Source organism: Eupeodes corollae, chromosome 1, assembly GCF_945859685.1.
Source record: "Eupeodes corollae chromosome 1, idEupCoro1.1, whole genome shotgun sequence".
In the NCBI taxonomy this organism is placed as follows: Eukaryota; Metazoa; Arthropoda; class Insecta; order Diptera; family Syrphidae; genus Eupeodes; species Eupeodes corollae.
Genome location: NC_079147.1, coordinates 203,583,000 through 203,602,445, shown reverse-complemented (window position 1 = coordinate 203,602,445; position 19,446 = coordinate 203,583,000). Strand labels below are relative to the sequence as shown.

Genomic DNA, 19,446 nt, shown 5'->3' with positions numbered 1-19,446 from the left:
TAATTAGTTCTTGAGAAAACTTAAAAACAAAATAGTGATTCTTGTGGTGTATCGTTCTGGGAGGAATACAAACATTATTTTTTTTTTAATAAAGGATGCCAAGTTAAGAATAAACATTTTAGAGAAAATTTAATAAAAATCTTTGGGTGAGTTTTTGGGAAAAAAGAAATTTTTAAAGGAATTTCTGTTAATTTTAATCTTACAAAAAATCAAAAAAAAAAAACACCTATCTCGAATTTGCTTAAGACGGTAATCTTTATTTTATTAGATATTTGATTTAAAACTTCCTAAAATTACGTTCCATATATCCTTACATAATATATATTATACTTGTACATTTTCTTTATTAACCTAAAAAATACAAATGAGTTCCGTCAAATCGGGTAGTTGTCAAAGTTTTGCTAGTCATTGTCTCGACAGAGATAACTAAACGTAACATTGACTCATATATGCGTGCAAATTTATTTTGTGACAGGACCGAATTGTTTCATTAGCGTGATAGTAATCGTTTTATGCATTGACACTGTGAACGTTATCAGAAATTTGTTTAAACTTTTCGTGATGACCCTTTACATTGACCGTTTAATTTAAGCTCAAATACTTCCTCAAATATATTTACTTAAGATCTGCTTTAAAAATTTATTTTTAAATTCAATTTATTTAACAAAAAAAAAAAACTATTGTTGATTATTTGTTTTGAATTAATTAAGATCAACAAAAATATATCATATCGTACAGTATCTATTAAATTAGCTATGTATATTTTAAATTAAATATTTGTTTATTTTTCATTCAGATATTTCATAAATTAAACACAAATATTGACACAAAACTATATATCAAAACAAATACATAAAACATTTAATAATTGTATTTGTTAGTTTTGCAATGCAAACATTTAAACAGAAACATTAAATTGCATTTGCCTCTCGCACGCTTCCACATACACACACACACACACACACACACACACACACAAACAAAGATGAATAAACTATAGTTTAATCATAAACAAAATCATCTGTCACTTTATATTATTTAAATTTTAGATACATGTATAAATTCGAAAATCAATCAATCCATACCTCGACACCATCCGCACCATACTCACAGATTTCCCATCTATCAATTCAAAATCACTACATAAATATTCATCAATACAATTCACCTCCCCAATCACTCCATCCCCTCAACAAATGAATCAGAAAAATAGTACAAGTAAAAAGAAAACGCAAAAGGAAAATACAAATAAAAACAAGATTCAATATACATAATTTTGCACACAACTCTTCGTCTTATATCAAAGACTTACAGGCCAAAGGAATCTTTTATTCATAAATTCAACACAACTACGCATCATCAGGAGCACGAGGACGAGATGTTAGATTTTATTTTTGTATTTTCCTCTTTTTGTTTTTTTTTTCTTTGGTGTGTCAATTTTCGCTGAACGCATTTCATCAAAAGCTTTACGCTACAGTGATGTCCTGCGGCTTTGTAAGTGTTGCAACCGCAGCCCTGGGGTCTAATGGAAACTTCTTCTTCTTTTTTCTTTCACTTTTTGTTGCTGTTTTCCTTTTTATAAATGTTTTTCTTGTTGTTGTTGTCAGAAAACCAAGTTCTATGGTGCGTAAAAAGGGTGAAAAGTTCAAATGCTTGTTAATGTTCACACAGAAACTTTAAGCTTCATCCACAAGAGTCCTTATCTTTTATGGCCCACGCGAAGGTTTTGTTTAAAAAATATGGTTATGATAGCTGAAAGAGAATTTTTCATCTCATCAAATTTATTTATGCATTTCATAAATAAATGAACAAATTATGTTTCGTTTATGTTGAAATTTAGCCAGGGAACATGGTTAACTTTGTTATCATGTCATTCGCATCCTCTATCATTTTGGAGGATTACAACAAAACATTGTTTGATTTTAATCAAATTTTCAAGCCTCAATTTACACACGGCCTTCCTAACACAATTTTTTTTGACCTACTTGTGCCTCACTTCAAAAAACAAATTCGGTGTTTTTGGTGCTACAACATAAAGAGAAATACTTCCTTTGCCTTTGCCTTTACCTTCCAATGAGAGAGTCATTTTAAGAGAATTCGGTATGTTTTCTTCGTGATCTGGTCCTTTTGAAAGAGTCTGATGGTGGGAATGAGCAAAAGCTTCTTGGCATGCGATATCTTTCGCAATCACACGTTATAGCGTTGTCCTCGCCACAAAATCCTTCGATACACACAAGTCTAATGGAATAACTTCATGGAAACCTAAAATTTTCAAACAATTTCTCTTTCATCAAAACAGTATCGCTTGGAAAATCCTACAGCAAGGGTCCTCATGGTAGAATATATTATGGTCTCTGGCACCCTTAACAATAATTTTGTTCTGTTGTTTGTTTCGTGTCAAAATGAATTTTCCAAACGAAAATACACGAATGTCAAACGGTTGCGTGAGTGAAGCGTATTTGAAATTTTCAAGCACTCAATAATCAAAGAATTACGTTAGGTCTCTCATTTTTTCTAGAGCGATTTCACGAAAAGCAAATTATAAATGATCCTTATTGAAGGAATTTAATATATCTCACTCACGGGAAGTGTAACGTTGAATGTGATTTCAAAATAAATGTGTTTCGAGTTCTCTAGGTATAGTGGAAGTAGTGTATTGTAAATGTAGTACCTTCACACCAATTTACAAAGGAAACAACAAAAATGTATATTATGTAGCTTGTCCTTTTTGTGTCAATTACAATCTAGATTGTGTGGAAGTGTTTTCACGTGGCGAGCATTGAAGTCGAAATTTTATGATGTTTTTGCGTTGAGTGCGATTTATTTTAAAATTAAATTTGCAATTGAATTGTTCGGGTATCAACATTCTTTTTAAATATTTAGTGGCTAAATCGAAACAAGAAACAGCAATGTAAAAAAATGATTTACAAAGAGTGCGTATACGCCCGAATGTATGTCACTTTGCCGTGTTTTTTTGTTTTCTAGTTAAATGAACTTTGAAAAATAAAAATAAAAATTAGTGCGTAAACGCCCCAGTAACCTGATTTAATATATTGCTAAAAATATATGATTTTCTTTGTTCTCGGTCTGAGGACATGAAATATAGCTTGAGCTTCAGATATGCCTTGAATACTTTCAGTAATATGCATCAATGAACTCTGAAGGAGATAAGATGTATAAAATGTAACGTGACTGCCCAGACGTGAAATAAGTGGATATTCATAGAAATGGAGCAAAGTTAACAAAAATTGAGAACACGTGAATTGATTGCAAATCCAAAAAAAAAAACATAAGAAAAAGCAAATTAATCTACATTTGAATTCAAAACGTTTCAAGAAGAACAAGTTTTTTGAAAAAATAAAGAAAATATACAATCGAATAGTTGTATCAACAATTACTACAATCCTATGTTAAAAACAAACAACCATGTAAATTCAAAAAACAAGATAAAAAGTGCTAATACATCCCAATAATTTTATTTTATCAAGACTTGGTTAATGTTGATGGAACTAAAACAAAATGTAGTGAAATAAATAACGTTTTTATAGTTTTTGTATTCCCAATAGCTGTTTTATGAAAACTGTTGCTTTTTTAAGGAAATTAGCAACCAAACATAAAATTTAGCTCTGTAAAGAAACTTCAGCCGTTGCTAAAGCTTGTAAAAAAAGCCCCTGCTTTAAACACAAATATCTCTTTTTAAACCAAGTTACGACAAAAAATAAAGAAAATACCTTAATTAGTATAAATTCCTCCCTGTTGGCACTTTATTTTTACATAAAACTCTCCGCCATATACCTTTCCCACTAATTTTATTGTGTCTGTAGAAGATAAATATGTCAATGTACCTATACCCTAAGCCCAACCAAATGTATCAACCTTAAGAATATCCTCAGTTGAACTCTCGTGTATTATATTGTTGGTAAAGTTTTTAACGACCCATGAAAAAATATGTACGCTATTCTCATCGCAAGCTCAATGAAAATTCCAATAGTCCTTCTAAGGTTTACTCTCTTTCCAACATGAATCTGTAGAAAGTTATTTTCTAAAATATACACATGTATGTTTGTATCATGTCTAACTTGTTGTGTGTGTGTGTTTTTTTTAAACCATGTCCTTAAAAATATATTATATTTCCATCAAACGAAAGTATTAAAAGAAAAATCATAATAATAAAAAAAGTGCAAAATTTACAGAACAACATGTCATAAAATTGTCATCACCCTTAGAGTACTGAGGAGCAACACGAAAAGGATATTAAATTTAATTAGTATTATAAAAAAATACCTTTACATAGAAAATCTAATTTGAAAACGGTATCTAAGAAAAAATGCTGATGGAATACCTGCGTCGTTTTGGATTACTTTTATTCACCCACCTGCTGTTGTTGATGCTTCTAGGTAAGTGGCTTCTTTATGTCATGTTTTACTTTTGGGGCAGAGTGAGGAGGAAATGGCCATAAAAGCCATTCTAATCAATATGTACCTACGAGCGTTCTTTTTATGACATTATTTTTAATGAACTTAAATTGCTGAGTGCTTACTTTCTTTGAATAATTTTCCCTTGGTTCTTTGATTTTAAATGTTTTATAAGTTGTCAAACAGAGATAAAAAATATATAGAAAGTGTTTTAAGCTATTAATTTCTAAATGCATTTTTTTCCTAAATATTCGAGAAACGTAAAGCGATAAACATAAAATGAATGACTTGCAATTAATTCTGTTTGTCAACAAAATGACCTTGAGGTTTAAAAAAAGATATCAGGCTCAGAAAAATATATACGAATGCAAAAAGTCATTTAAAATAAATATAGGATCCTAAATAGTTATGGAAATTAAGAAACCAAAAAAATACTTACTTTGTTCATATTTCATGTAAAATAATGTATGCCACGCTGGAAGCAACATTTCCCATGAACACAAATCCGCAAAAAGTATCCAAAAATAGTACGTATATCATCCACTAACAAAACAAAACCCGGAAAATACGTTTTCTTTTCATCTTTATTGTGTTTTCCAAATCTCCTGTATGAAATGAAAAAAAAAACACCATTAAAAAAGCAGAGGTATGTTTTTCTTATTCATAGATTCTCCATACCTTCTCATTACTATACAAACAACGGACGTTCCAAGGCCGAAGTTAAAAAGTTCTTAATTCTGGGTATTCATGCAGCGGAAGAGAAAGGTCAAATTAAATGGAATACCTTTCCAAAAAGGGTTAGTGATTTCTAAAAAAAAAATTAGCATACAGGTTAACATTTCTAGCACATACATATATTATAAAGGAGCACATAGAGAATGTTTGTTTTTTCAAGCCGTTTACTATAGAATCGAGGATTTTATTTTTTTATCATTTATTTTTTCTTTTTCAAAATTAATATAAAATTCAGCAAAACATTCTTTTCAAGGAGCCGCATGCGGCTGTATTCAAGTATACGAGTGAAGAAGCAGAAAGTTGTAAAAAAGTTTCTTTTTCGGATAAGGGAGAGAAGAGGAAAAGAAGAACTTATTTCCTTCCGGGAACAAACAAAGTGGCTACTACAAATGTTTATGGTTGTTAAAATTATTACTATACAAAAATCTAGAAGAAAAAATCACAGCTAGATACTGAAAAAAAAATGGAAGTAGATAAAGGATATGTTGAATAAGTAAATAACTGTGTTATTTTTTTTTTTTATAAACTTGACTCCTGACCAAAAGATATGGAATTATGTATGTATGAAATAGTTAAAATTTCTTACATGTTTTCTGTGCCACAAGTTTGACCTATAGACAAGTTTTTACTCCAGAAGAACTCAAATTCTTTTTCAAACTAATTCTAACAAATAATTGATTGTAGAAGGTTTTAAATATAATGGACTTTTCGTAATCCTGTGAGTGGAAAACATTTAATAAAATTCGACAAGATATGAGAAAAGAAGCTCTTGAAAAAACGACGGTTTTTTTTGTGAAAGACAAAACTCATTACCATGGAATGAAGGATAGGGTGTTAGGTCTTTTTGCCAAAAACCATAAGGCCTTTACTAGAAATATCATCGGTTAGGTTAAAATGGCTGTCCATGATGGAATAGGACACTCTTAGGCCAGTTTAATGTCCCATTGTGATACCATATGAATCTTGAGGTTTCCTCCTAACCTCAATGAAACTGGTTTGTGTTCCTTACGAAACGTGAGAGGCTGATTATTCTAATATGATTTAGATCGTTTAGATCATTATAGAAGAATTCTCCTAGGTAATTCTTGCGTTTTTGAGCTAGAGCACGGCATGTACAGGGAAGGCAAAGAAGTGTTTCCTCCTCTTCCTCGTCCATACAGCTTCTGAAAACGTCATTTGAGAATACGCCTAGCCGCATGGCGTGCTTTCCTATTAGACAGTGTCCCGTTATGACACCTATTACCGAGCTTATATGCGATCTGCTTAGAGATAGCAAGCATCTTTTTCACTTTAAATCTAGTGTTGGCCAGATGTTTTTTGTGTCCTGACACGTGGTAAAGTTTAAGAGTAGCGATGGGTATGCCAGCATTTGCCAAAAGTGGTAGAATGGATTGTACTCTACAGTACAGCAAAGGTGAATATTGAACCGTTGTGCTCATTAGAGATGGTCTGTTACGAGAGTTTTTTTGTAGAGACAGAGTATATTCATTTGATAGCGTTCTGACAATCTGAGAAGATACGGATATCAGAAGTTGATATCACGTTTTCTTTTAGCCAGGACAAGACTTCTTTTATCGCCAAAAGTTCCGCCTGGAACACGCTATAATGATTGGGAAAGCGGAATAAGAGACTTAATTTAAGTCGTTCAGAGTACACATCTCCACTTCTTTTGTTTTTGAACCATATAAAAATGGATTGACTCGTCTTCTAGGAATGCCCTATCATCCCAGAAAGATCTGGAAGGTAAAGAAATCTGGAAATTTCTGTCGAATTGCAGTTGGGGGATGGTGTAGTCAGTGTGGAATTGATTGTAAATACCTAAAAATCACGGAGTGGCCAATGTTGTTGTTAGATGGTCGAAGCTTTGAAGCGAATAGCAGAGCTTGCTGTTATTTGTTTGCTAAATATATCAAGAGGTGTTAGGTAGAGTAAGCTGTCCAGTGTTGCTGATGCGGTAGTACGAAGCAATCCGCTTATACATAGGCAAGCTGAAAGTTGGACTTTATTCAATTTGTCGCGGTTTATAGCTTTCTTTAAAGCAATCCACCATACTGCCTCACCGTACATTAAAATTGGTCTAATTACCGATGTGTATAGCCAATGCGTGATTCTGGGTTGTAAGCCCCATTTATTAACAATAGCTTTTTTGCTACAGTAGCTTTTTTGACAAAAAAAAGTAAGAAATATAAAATATCATAGCGCTCAAAACAATTTTATTAACATTTTGTTGTTATACGCTTTAAAAAAATATTACCAACATTTAAGACAGCAAGAACTCTTGGGCTTTTAATGTATTGAAAAAAAAAAGGATTTTGGAGTTTTTGCTGTGATATAAAATTATCAAATAACGAGTACTACCGATTCGTTTTTTAGTAAACAATATCGTTTGGCATTTTAATGGGTTAAGTGTAAAGCTAATTTTTTCACACAAAATGTCTGCTTGTAAAATAATACGATCATGGATTTTTATTATTTTGAAAATCTTCATGTCGTCAGCAATAATGAGAACTTCACTTCAACGCAGACATGACGAGGATGAACAGAAAAGGGCTTGAATGGCTTCCCTAAAAAACACCATATTGAGCAACAAAAGGTTTTGAATCACAATTTTTAATTTTTACCTGATACGACCTGTTTTCAAGGTTTGCGAGATTTGATCCAAGCTAAGAAAAATGATGGAAAGAGCTCTAAGTCTAAATAACATAATTCTGTAACTTAGTTGGTCAAAAGCTTTAGAAAAATCAGTGTATACACAGTCAACTTTATAACCTTGTTCTAAAGCGTTTGAAAGCGATTTGGAAATTATGGTTTTTGCCAAAAGACCTAATGGTGAAGTATAGAACTATTTACCATCTACTGTAGATGTCTACTAGTCTAGTCTACTTTATTAAATCGATGAGTATAGCCTTGATCATTGAAAATTTTTAATTTAAATGAAAATTACTTTTTGTTTTTATTAAATTATCTTTAAAAAATACTTTTTTGATATAAATTTTTCCAACGAATACAAATTTCAAAGAATTTTTAAATTAAAACAAAAATAAAAGTTATGTCATTTTTTATTTTTTTAAATTGTCACAGTAGGTAATCTATACCAAACGAAATTCCTGTTTTATTTTGTTCATTTTGCATTTATTATTTATTAAAATAAAACCAAAACCCACAACAAATAGGAATTCCGTTGAAAAATGAATCCACAATAAAACGATAAAAAATATATGTACATATGAATATACTCGTACATATGTATGGACACCCATATATACATATACAAAAATGAAAACTCCTGATTTAAAAATCTCATAAATTTTATTCTATACCAATGACGATGAATCCGTCGACCCTAAGGCAATGCGTATTTTTTTTATTATATTTCTTTTTTTAGTACGAGTATTGCTTTCGAGAATGCCCCTCAAATAAAAACGCATTCATCGATTAAATTTTTATATATAAACACACGTATCTACACATTTTCGAAAGCATACTGGGATATTGTACAAATAAAGCCCAAAATCGAACGTTCGTTGAATGAATATACAAATACTTGGGTTTTATTTTTTTGATTTGCTGTGGAATAATATTGTATATGGGCCATGAGGACTTTATGCCGGAAATCACGACTGAATTACTCATTTAATATACATCGCTTTTTTAAAATATCGGTTTCCCGTTTATTTGAAATTATACATTCTCTAATTTTTTTTGATAAATATTTATATGGAATATTTATTACATAAAATGTTTTATTTCTAAATGATTTATTTTGATTTTATTTGTTTGTTTACTTTTATTTTTTTTTAAATGTGATTTAATTTTTTAAAAGTTGTTTTACTGCATAATATAATAATAACGCACAACGCAAATAAAAAACTATTTAGAAAAAATGTTTGATTAGGAGAAGCTTTTGAAAGGCTTTTAAAATAATTATTATATGAAATATCGGAGGCTAGAGTGACAAATTTCTGTACGGTAGATTAATGATGGAGTTTGATTTCGGTTTGTGGAGATTTGAGAGTTGACTCAAAGTTACTAATTTATAAAGATAACAACGATATGTTGATTATACATTTTTGCATGTTATTTACCAGCATGATATAAAATACAGAAATATATAATTATGTTTACAAAAATTAGAGATTTTAATTTAGAGAATTCGTTTCCATTTTATTAGAAGAAATAAGCCAAATGTTGTTGATGCATGAACAATAATAAATTAGCAGTAGTTAAAAACATTTTTTGAAGATGGGAATATTGCTTTTGATAGAAAGATTGTGCTAAGGGGATGATAAAAGAAAATTTATTTTATAATAGGATAACACTGCATTCGAATCAATTTGAGATCGTTAATTTACCGTATTTTATTGGTTTGAATAAACAAATTGAAAACGAAATTGTAAATTTTTTTTTTTTTTTTTTTTTTTATAATAAGCGCACACTCAAGGGGATATATTACCCTTATTATGTAGACACAGTGTGAGCACTAGGAAAGGGAGAGAGGGGTTGAAAGGAGATGTCGGTGCACATTGGTTTTGAATTCCTGAATATTGCAATAGCTGGGAAAGACAGAGTGTGGCAAGGCATTCCACATTCGCATAGTACGGCTAAAGAACGAATCTCTGTACTTGACAGTACGACCGAAGATGGGCTCGAGGGTATATTGATGAGCATTCCTAGAAGCGCGAGTATTACGGTTGAACTGTTTAAGGGGAGGAATGCAACAGGCTATTTCTCTAGAGCATAAACCATTAAAATAACGGTAAAACAGGGTGAGACAAGAAACATTTCGACGATGTTCAAGAGACGTAAATGATCTTATGATGGTAATATCACCAATCAATCTAAATGCTCTACGTTCAATACTATCCAAGAGGCTTAAGTAAGTTGTAGGAGCACCGGCCCAGATATGGGAGTTATACTCAAGCTTTGGACGTATATAAGTCTTGTAAATAACAGCCAGATCAGAGGGGGAGAAAAACTTCTTGCATCGCCTTAGAAAACCCAAACATCTTGCGGCATTTTTGGCGACATCGCGTATGTGATCGTTCCACAAAAGGTGGTTGGTGATACACATACCAAGAATATCCAGATGTTCAGTTTCCTCGATGCAAGTGCCATTTATGGATAATGGCAGGGGGGGTATATTTCGCTTTAACGATACAAGACAGCATTGCGTTTTCGAAGCATTAAATTCCACGCGGTTTCTTATTCCCCATTGTACAATGCTGTTAAGGTCGGAATTTAATGAGCTTATCATATTTTGTCGTTGCAGTTCCACATCCGAAGAAGAGGGGTGTGAATCTGAAAACGAATATGAAAAGCTAAGAGTACTATCGTCAGCGAAATAATGTATTGGATTAGATGTTGCAGACAGGAGATCATTAATAAAAATGAGAAAGAGTGTTGGAGATAGAACAGAGCCCTGGGGCACACCAGCATTTATTTTGTGGTTTTCAGACTTGAATCCATCCAATACAACTTGTATTAAACGATTCGAAAGATAATTACTAATCCAATGAAGTAGGGATTCATGCAAACCGAAAGCACGCATTTTCGATAAGAGAGCCTGATGCCAAACCCTATCAAACGCTTTTGAAATATCTAGTGCAATAATCTTACTTTCTCCAAAACTATGTAAAGATTTGTTCCACTGTTCGGTGAGATGAACCATGAGATCACCAGTGGACCTATTGCTACGAAAGCCATACTGACGGTCATTAAGAAGCTTCCGTTCTTCAAGATATTTCTTGAGCTGATAATTAATCAGCGTTTCCATGACCTTGGAAAGAAGGGACGTAAGTGCAATCGGTCGATAATTAGACGGTGAGGAAGATTCGCCTTTTTTAGGAATAGGCTGGACAAATGCGGTTTTCCATCCGCTCGGAACGAGACCTGAGGAGTAGGACAGATGAAAAAGCTTACGCAGTGGTTTTGCCAGCGATGAAGAACACCTCTTCAGAACAATAGCGGGGATACCATCCGGACCAGCAGATTTGTGTATGTTAAGATCTTTTAGGACTCTCGCTACAGTACGAGTGCGAAAAAAGATTTGCCCCATAGAATCATTAACTCGCTCAAGTACAGGCGGAGTCATAACACTCACTGGCAGAGTTGAATTGGCGGCGAACTGCCTAGCAAAGAGATTTGCTTTCTCTAAAGAGCTAACAAATGGAGTGTCATTCACAACGAGCGTAGGAACCGAGGAAGAGGAAGAATTCCTCATATTTTTTACAAATGACCAAAAATTTTTACTGCCTTTGGGACATTGCAGTATTTTTTGCCGTAATTGTTGGTCATGTAAAAATTTGGTCCGTCGAATATGGGCGTTGCAGGCCTTCCTGGCTTGCTTGAACTTATTCCGGTTTTCCTCAGTTGGATTGGCTTTAAAACAACGGAAACTTACCTTCTTAACCCTAATAACCTCTTTACAGCTCGCATCGAACCATGCGTTTTCCTTAGGTCTGATGCTTTTAACCCTATTCGGGATAAAAGTTCTCATTCCCAGTAGAATCAAACTTGTGATCATATCAGCGCTGGCGTCAACGTCACTATCGAGGAAGCATAGTGACCAGTTAAAGATCCTAAAGTAATTGTTGAGACCGTCCCAGTTGGCTTTCTCGTATTGCCAAACGGTTCTCTTAGGAGCTCTTTCTTTAACTGGAGAGTTTTTACACGAGAAATTTGCTGATATGACACAATGGTCAGATGTGCCTAGAGGAGATAGAACACTAATAGTGTACTTACCAGGGTCAGAGGTAAGAAACAAGTCAAGAGTGTTTTCTGCTCGACCTACGACGTCCGATATTCGAGTGGGCTCGTTGACCAGCTGAGTTAGGTGGTTTAACTCAGCGAAGATCTCAGCACACACTCCTTCTGGTGTTGACTGGCCCGAATGTTGAAGCCATGAAGAATTGTGTACATTGAAATCGCCCGTAACAACGATTTCAGTGCGAGGATAGGACGAAACAATTCTTTGGATGGAATCAGACAAAGCATCAAATTCACGAGAAGTTGATACTCTGTCTAGATTTGGGCTTCGATAAAGGAAGCAATAGTGAATGATTTGCTTGTTCACGGAAAATTTAAACCACATAAAATTGAAAAAAGAATTGGTGCAGAGACCATATTGTGGCAAAAAACTGATAAGCAACATCATTCCTAATGTATATGGCGAGACCATGGTGAGAAAAGAATAATGGCACCAAGTTATACCCTTGAATAAAGAATTCAGTGGGATCGGAATCCTCACCCACTTGGGTTTCACTTAGTGCCAAAACAGCTGGCCTGTTTAAAGCAGTATGGGAGTACACAGAAAGAAAATTCGCTCTAAGCCCACGAATATTACAATAATCTACCCTGAAATTTCCAGCCATTGCAAATAAGAGAATAACAAAAACCAAAACAGACGAAGACTTAAGAAAAAATATTACTGCGTTGAACCACAGAATGCTATTCGATACACGCCACTACCAGTGTTATGCCTTAGTAGTGACAAGAATCAAATCCGGCCCTGTTAGTACAAAACAGTAAAATTTTTGTTGTCAACAATCTGTTATCAACGATGACGTAGCTGTGTATCAATTGCATTAGTAATTAAATACAATGCAATTTGATACACATGCTAAGCCATGCGACTGTACGAGAGAAAGGGGAAAGTGAAGGATGGTACTCACTGTGCTATCGCTATGCTGAGTTGGCTTAACATGATATGTATTATTTTTTTGTTGGTTGTTTGTTGTTTTTGTTTTATTGTAATTCATTTGGTGTGGCGTGATTTATTGATTTTTTTTATTTTTGTTGTTTTTTTTTTGTTTATCACTTTTAATATTTTGTTTGCTATTTTTTTTGTTTCGTTTTGTTTTTTGATTATTTGTTTTATTTAAATTTTTTTTATGTTAACATTAAGTTTTAAGGGAAAACAATTAGACAGATATCACGATGGGCACTAGACTCGAACAAGACGCGCATGCGCAACGGACGCACAACACAGGGGGACCTTCCCCAACGAAAGTTCACTGACACAACAAATTGATTTACTTTTGTGCACACGATGAAAACTGATACAATACAATATTTCAATTGTTTCACTCTAACCTCAAGCCGAAGAGGGCGAGATTTGAGATTTGTACACATAAATATGATTGATCCATTATTAAGAAAAATCAAAAATTATATTCCAGTTTTTACAAATACGTATACATTTATATGTACATTGTACATACATGATTGAATGAATAACTTGATTGAATGATGGTTGCGTACGTATAAATTCAATAATTAGAAAACTTTTGACCCGTGTAGATCTGCATATATATATTTAAATTTGGAAGAAAACCGACATTTTGGAACATTTGAAGTTTTAAATGTTTTGTTTACAACCCTTCTAGTAGGGTCGGTTGGGGTAAACGGAAACATGGGGTAAATGGAAACGGCAGTTATTTCTGCCGTTAAAATTATAATTTAAATTCAAGAAACATAGTAGCCATACATTTTGAATTTTCGTGCAACCGGTGCATTATACCTCGGGTTCCTTTCTTTCTGTTTTTAGTTGAAATTTCTGTTTCAAAGTCAATGTGTCTCAAAAAAGTGTAAGTCAATTTATTAAGTCTTTAATTTTTTTTGTTTTATAGTGTGTTTAAATAAATAGGTGAGTAATATTGTATTTTTTTCAAGTGTAGTGTATAGCAATAATGTAATCTGTTTAAACAGTTTCTCGTAATAAGTAGTTAGGTTCTCATATTTAAAGTGTTTTCATTTACCCCAGTAGAATTAACGTCGGGGGTAAATGAAAACATGAATTTGGGGTAAATGAGAACAGGTTTTATAATGAAATTTTATTTTAATTATTCGATACAGTGTAAAGAAATGCCCCGCACATATGAAAAAAAGAGATCACCTGCCCAATACGACATTACTGATCTTAAAAAGGCAGTTTTTGACGTTGTCAACAAAAAAATGACATTCCGGCAGGCTGAGGAATATTATCATATTCCAAAAACTGTTATTTTCAACAGAATAAAAGGCCGAAAAACACCCGTCATGATAATGGGATCTGGGAGAACACCTGCCATTCCTAAAGAAATTGAGGATGAAATAGTTCGGTGTCTTATAACACGCTCAGAAATGGGCATTCCTTGTGATAAAAAAGAAATGCGGGAATTAGTCGGGGAATATATTAAAGCGAGCGGTTTAAAAACACCTTTTAAAAACAATGTTCCAGGGGAAGATTGGTACTTAGGGTTTATGAAGCGCAATCCCCAACTTTCATTAAAAAAACCCGAACATTTACAAAAGGTTCGGAAGGATGCAAGGAATCCCTTTGTAGTTTATGATTTTTATGATAAACTCCAGAAAGTAATAGAAGAACATCAATTAGCCGATAAACCACAGTTTGTTTTCAACGCAGACGAAAGTGGCTTTCACCACGATCCTAGTCGTATTCGTGCAATAGGCGTAAAAGGCAAAGCTTTGAGTAGAGTTTCTGGAGGATCTGGACGCGAATCCACAACTGTGCTGGCATGCGTGTCTGCGGATGGTTCAGTATTGCCACCATTGATAATTTTCAAAGGTGCTGCTGTACAAGCCAGGTGGACTTCAACAGATGGGTTTCCTGGAACGTTGTATGCAACCTCAAAAAATGGTTGGATGGAAGAAGCACAATTTCTCAATTGGTTTGCAAACGGTTTTATTCCGTTTGTAAAAGAAATTCGCTCAAAAGAATCCACCCTAAATCAGTCAGCTTTGCTTGTATATGATGGACATTGTAGTCACATAAGTGTTAAAATCATTGAAATAGCTCTGCAAAACAATATAGTATTAATGCGCCTACCAAGCCACCTTACAGACAAAATGCAACCTTTAGATAAATGCGTCTTTGGCCCAATAAAAACCCATTGGGAAAAAAAACTGATTGCCTATGGTAAGACACAAATGGGTAAAGGCTGTATGCGTTTAAGTAAGCAATTGTTTTCTCAATTCATCGGAGAAACTTGGAAAGAAGCCATGAGCGCAGACAACATTATTTCTGGGTTTCTAAGCACTGGTTTGTTTCCTGTTGATCGATTTAAGTTTCCTGAAAGTGAATTTCCGTCAAAGCTTCTCCAAGACTATCATAAAAGTTTAAATGCTTCTGATATGGTGTCAGCACAAAGCGAAGCCGTTCTTGAAATAGAAAGTAAACAATTCTTAACATATTTTATGTTCATTTAATTAAGATTTGAAATTTTGTTCCAACACCATAGGCAGTGAACAAGTTTCCAATGCAGAATACATCTCTCCTTTGGGTTTCTGCCCTAACGACAATAACATTGATTCGACTCACTTTTCCGATGACGTTTTAGATGAAAGGCAAATTCAATATCCGCCACCTCTAGAATTTGAACAGAACATGGTTACAAACCCTATTGAACTTGATGCATCCCATAGAGAAGAACAACAAAATATACAAGGTACGATTCGTAAGACTAATAACGACATTTTTGTATTTACCTATGTAGGTAGATTTGGCCAGATTTGTTAATTAGTTACCTATATACGTTTTATTTATGTCGGTAGTTTTTTTTTTCTCTACAATAGATACGATCACCGATTTATTTTGTAAAGCAAGTCCTTCAACATCAAACATTTTTCTAAGCGAACCGAAAAAGCCAACACCAAGACTGAAACAAATGACATACGGGGAAGTTTTGACAACAGAAGAAGTACTTAAACGACTGAGAGACGCCGAAGAAAAAAAACAAACAAAAAAACTTCCTAAGCCTAAGAGAAAAGAAGTTTGCCAAATCAGTCAACCCATTGAGAAAAGGCGATCCTCAAGTTGGAGTTCAGATGACTGCGATGGGGAAAAAAATATCGTTTATGATGAAGATAGTCCATGGAACGAAGAATTCGAAGAAGATGACGAAATTGAAAACTTAAACCCTGTGGATCATTCTACCATTAAAAAAGGCCAATTTGCTTTGACCCAGTTCAAAGGTGGAAGCAGACTTACATCTATATTCAAATATGTGTGCGTAATCGAAACATGTCAGAAAATTGATAAAATTGAAATAACTCTTCTTAAAAGCTTGGACACCACCCGAAAAACCTTTGCATTGGTTCCATCCGAAAAAAAAACAATTCATATTAAAGAAATTATTGGTTCTCTCCCAAATCCAACTATGGTTATGATGGGAAGCAGAGTTCACTATAAATTTGAAAAAAGTGTTAGTGTAAAAGAAAACTAACCATTCTTTGTAAAATACACTTAATTGATCTCCAAATAAACAAGTTTAACTTTTATAAATGTACAAATATTGTTTTCATTACGTTTTTCACAGTTTTCCAACTATAAAAACACTTTTCATAAGCCTTTAAACTGAATTAATTTTTAATTATGGGGTAAATGGAAACATTGATTAAAATGAACAAGACTGGGTGTATTCTATAGAAGAATCATTAATGTTCACATTTGCCCCATTCCGAAGTCTATATCAAGCAAGAGAAAACAGAAAGACGTTTTCATTTACCCCCGATTTTAAAATAAATTGGGGTAAATGGGAACGCTTCAGGGGGAAATGAAAACACCAAAGTATTGCACTTAATATTCAATGCAACGTGTTTTAGCCATTATATTATTAACTCTTCTCATTATTTTATAAGTTTAACACTTTTAGAAGTTAAAAATTGCTTGTATTAATTTTTTTTTTTTTAATTTCAAATTTGTATCTCTTTGAAATTGCAAAAACTGTCCCCAATTACCCCAACTGACCCTAATTAGTTTAAAATGTACGTTTTAAATACTGTTCACAAATCGATAAGTAAAGCTTCTTATTGGTGTTTGCATTACTGTGCCGTTCAATACTAGTTTATTGGATGGTTTCAAATCTGGAATTCATAAAATAAATGCTAGTGTTCCCCAGGGCTCCATTTCGTCTCCTACTCTCTTCCTTATTACTTGTCTGCCACTTCTAATCCTTTAAACTTTTTTGGTGATTACAGTACCCTCAGCTTTTCATAATCGTTTTTAGATTCACATACGTATGCTCATGTTTTACAAACAATATTCAGTCACAATTGACAGCATACCTGCCCTCAAAGAGTTAAGCAGTATAATTTATATGAACTTGCCAAAATTCTCATCAGTATACCCTTGAGTTTAATAAGCAGAGTATCAATTCAAAATTTATTTTCCAAAAGCTGATTACTTGTTTAATTTAGATTTAATACTCCATCCGTGCAACACATTGTATATTTTCTGATCTGATAAGAATCCAAAGAAAAAGACAATTTAAAACCAATCATCAAAAAGAAAACAAAATTTCAATAAAATTGGAAAATTTTGCTATCGGGTGAAGTCTGATTTTTGAGGTGACACAATGGCCTTTCAGTACATTTTCAATTAATTTATAAATAAATAGTATCACATTAAGATTAAATCTCATAGTTTGTGAATGTCTTACAAACGAAGTTTTTAATTTTGTTTAAGGATTTGCAAACTTGGCCTACAACAACTATCTACCCAACACAACACACGCAAACCTTAATACAATTGTCCTTGAATTGAAAATTCTCCTTTCCAAAAGCATACCTTCCTCAAGTGTACTGATGTGCTTTTAAAATCTCAAAACCAAAGTAATATCCCTATTTTTTAATGATTGTACCACAGCACTGGCCTTAACATTTCCTGTCGTATCTGCATCTTTGTGTAATTTTTTAATTTAATACTTTCTCATATTGAGGTTAAGTATTCTGTATAGTCAGTAAGTTTTCATTGAGAAAGTCAAAGTAAAAACCAAAACCTTAAAGCGCAGTCATACTTTTTATATCTCGTATAGTAATTTCAGGGAAAGAATGGCACTAAACTTGATAATGGTCTGTGCTCTTGGGCTTGGTGCCTGTTGGTCATATCCCCTTTTGTGAATGTATGGTCCAGTTGTGTATTTTTTGTTAAATTCATTACGGAGGATACAAAAGCCTAGGAGCAGGATGCACAGGCAAGGATATACGTCCTTAATTGCGATCGTTTGTTGAATATTTAGGTACACCCACACAGCATACACATACACACAAACTAACGCAAACACACAGACTATATAGATGCGTGTAAAAGTGAAGGCAAAAAGGATTTCTGCAGTTGTAATAAATTGATTACACTATTACAGATTGTTGGTTCTTCGAATTTATAGCCTACTACGTATGCTTTTGCCTGGTTTTAGTTGCCTTTCTGCTTCTGGACATTTTCATATCCACATGCGGAATAAACAGGACTTTGTATACTATAGAAACTTTCATCCTACCTTCCTACATCTACACCTCCCAAAAAAGGTAGACCGAAACCCCACTATGATGGATACTCATTGCATATTCTATGACACGTCTCGATTTAATTTTATGATCCTATATGGAACTGGTAACTTTATGTTTACTGGAAATGTGCTGCGTTGCACTTTAGGGCATATCAGTTAGGGTTAACCTCGCATATTGGACGAGGTCAAAGTTTTGTTTGTTTTATCAATAAATTCCTTTGTTCCAATTTATTAGTTCGACTCAAATTGTTGAAGAAAAGAAACTTATTTATATGATTATAAATTAATTAATATGAATGCATAGATCGAAATATGCAATTTCAATCATGTTATAAATCGTTTTATTTGATTTGAAAATTTGCACAGCAAATTAATATTCAAATTATACTTAAATCATGCAGCCATTAATAGTCCTGTTTAATCGTTCGGAAAATAAATAACAAATGTATTTCCATCCCCCATCAAAATTGATTTACCATTAGGTCCGTTTAGGGTATTCAAAAGGAGTATGTATGTAAGGCACGTGCTCTATCAAGAAAATCCAAAAAAAAAAAGAAAACATTCATTACCAATTCAAATGAGCCCGTGAAAGTCTTAAAATATTTACACTTGATGAATGTGTAAGGAAATGAAGTAAGCACAGCCCAAACACGTCCAAAATTTATGTGATCAATAAAGTGTATGTAAATTAGTTTAAATATAATTTATTCACCAAAACCCAACCATTGGTACATATTTTTTGCTTTTTTATTTCGTTCTTGTATTATTTACCCTATCTTGCATGCTTAAATGACAAAACAAAAAAATCAATAAACCATCAATGTCACCTTTTTAAACCACAAAACACAACACAACACATCCCAACAAAATTCGACAACAACAACAAAATTAACAATCCCTTTGGAGCCTTGCAGCGTTTATAGTCTGACAATAGGTACAAAAAAAAAACATAAACAAGCCCCTAGTCCATAAACTACCCTTTTTTGTGCGAAGGCTTGCTCGTGTATAAAAGC

The 19,446-nt window shown here is 33.3% G+C and overlaps 2 protein-coding genes across 2 annotated transcripts in view; both read left to right on the top strand.

Moving 5' to 3' along the window:
* The first annotated feature begins 2,318 nt into the window (after positions 1–2,318).
* The window catches only part of LOC129938383 (limbic system-associated membrane protein-like), a 54,825-nt gene continuing 37,697 nt past the window's right edge, over positions 2,319–19,446 (top strand). The window contains exons 1-2 of the mRNA XM_056045910.1: positions 2,319–2,637; positions 4,194–4,397. Of these exons, the coding sequence (XP_055901885.1) occupies positions 4,328–4,397 (70 nt within the window). The 5' untranslated portion in view covers positions 2,319–2,637; positions 4,194–4,327. The remainder of the gene's footprint in view (positions 2,638–4,193; positions 4,398–19,446) is intronic.
* Positions 13,545–15,931, top strand: LOC129938382 (jerky protein homolog-like). Its single transcript, XM_056045909.1, has 2 exons — positions 13,545–15,595; positions 15,723–15,931. The coding sequence occupies exon 1, from the start codon at positions 13,956–13,958 to the stop codon at positions 15,354–15,356; it is 1,401 nt and encodes a 466-aa protein (XP_055901884.1). The 5' UTR covers positions 13,545–13,955; the 3' UTR covers positions 15,357–15,595; positions 15,723–15,931.

Excerpts from the sequence above, each read along its gene's own strand:
- LOC129938382 (XM_056045909.1), top strand. The coding sequence starts at position 13,956 with ATGAGAACAGGTTTTATAATGAAATTTTATTTTAATTATTCGATACAG.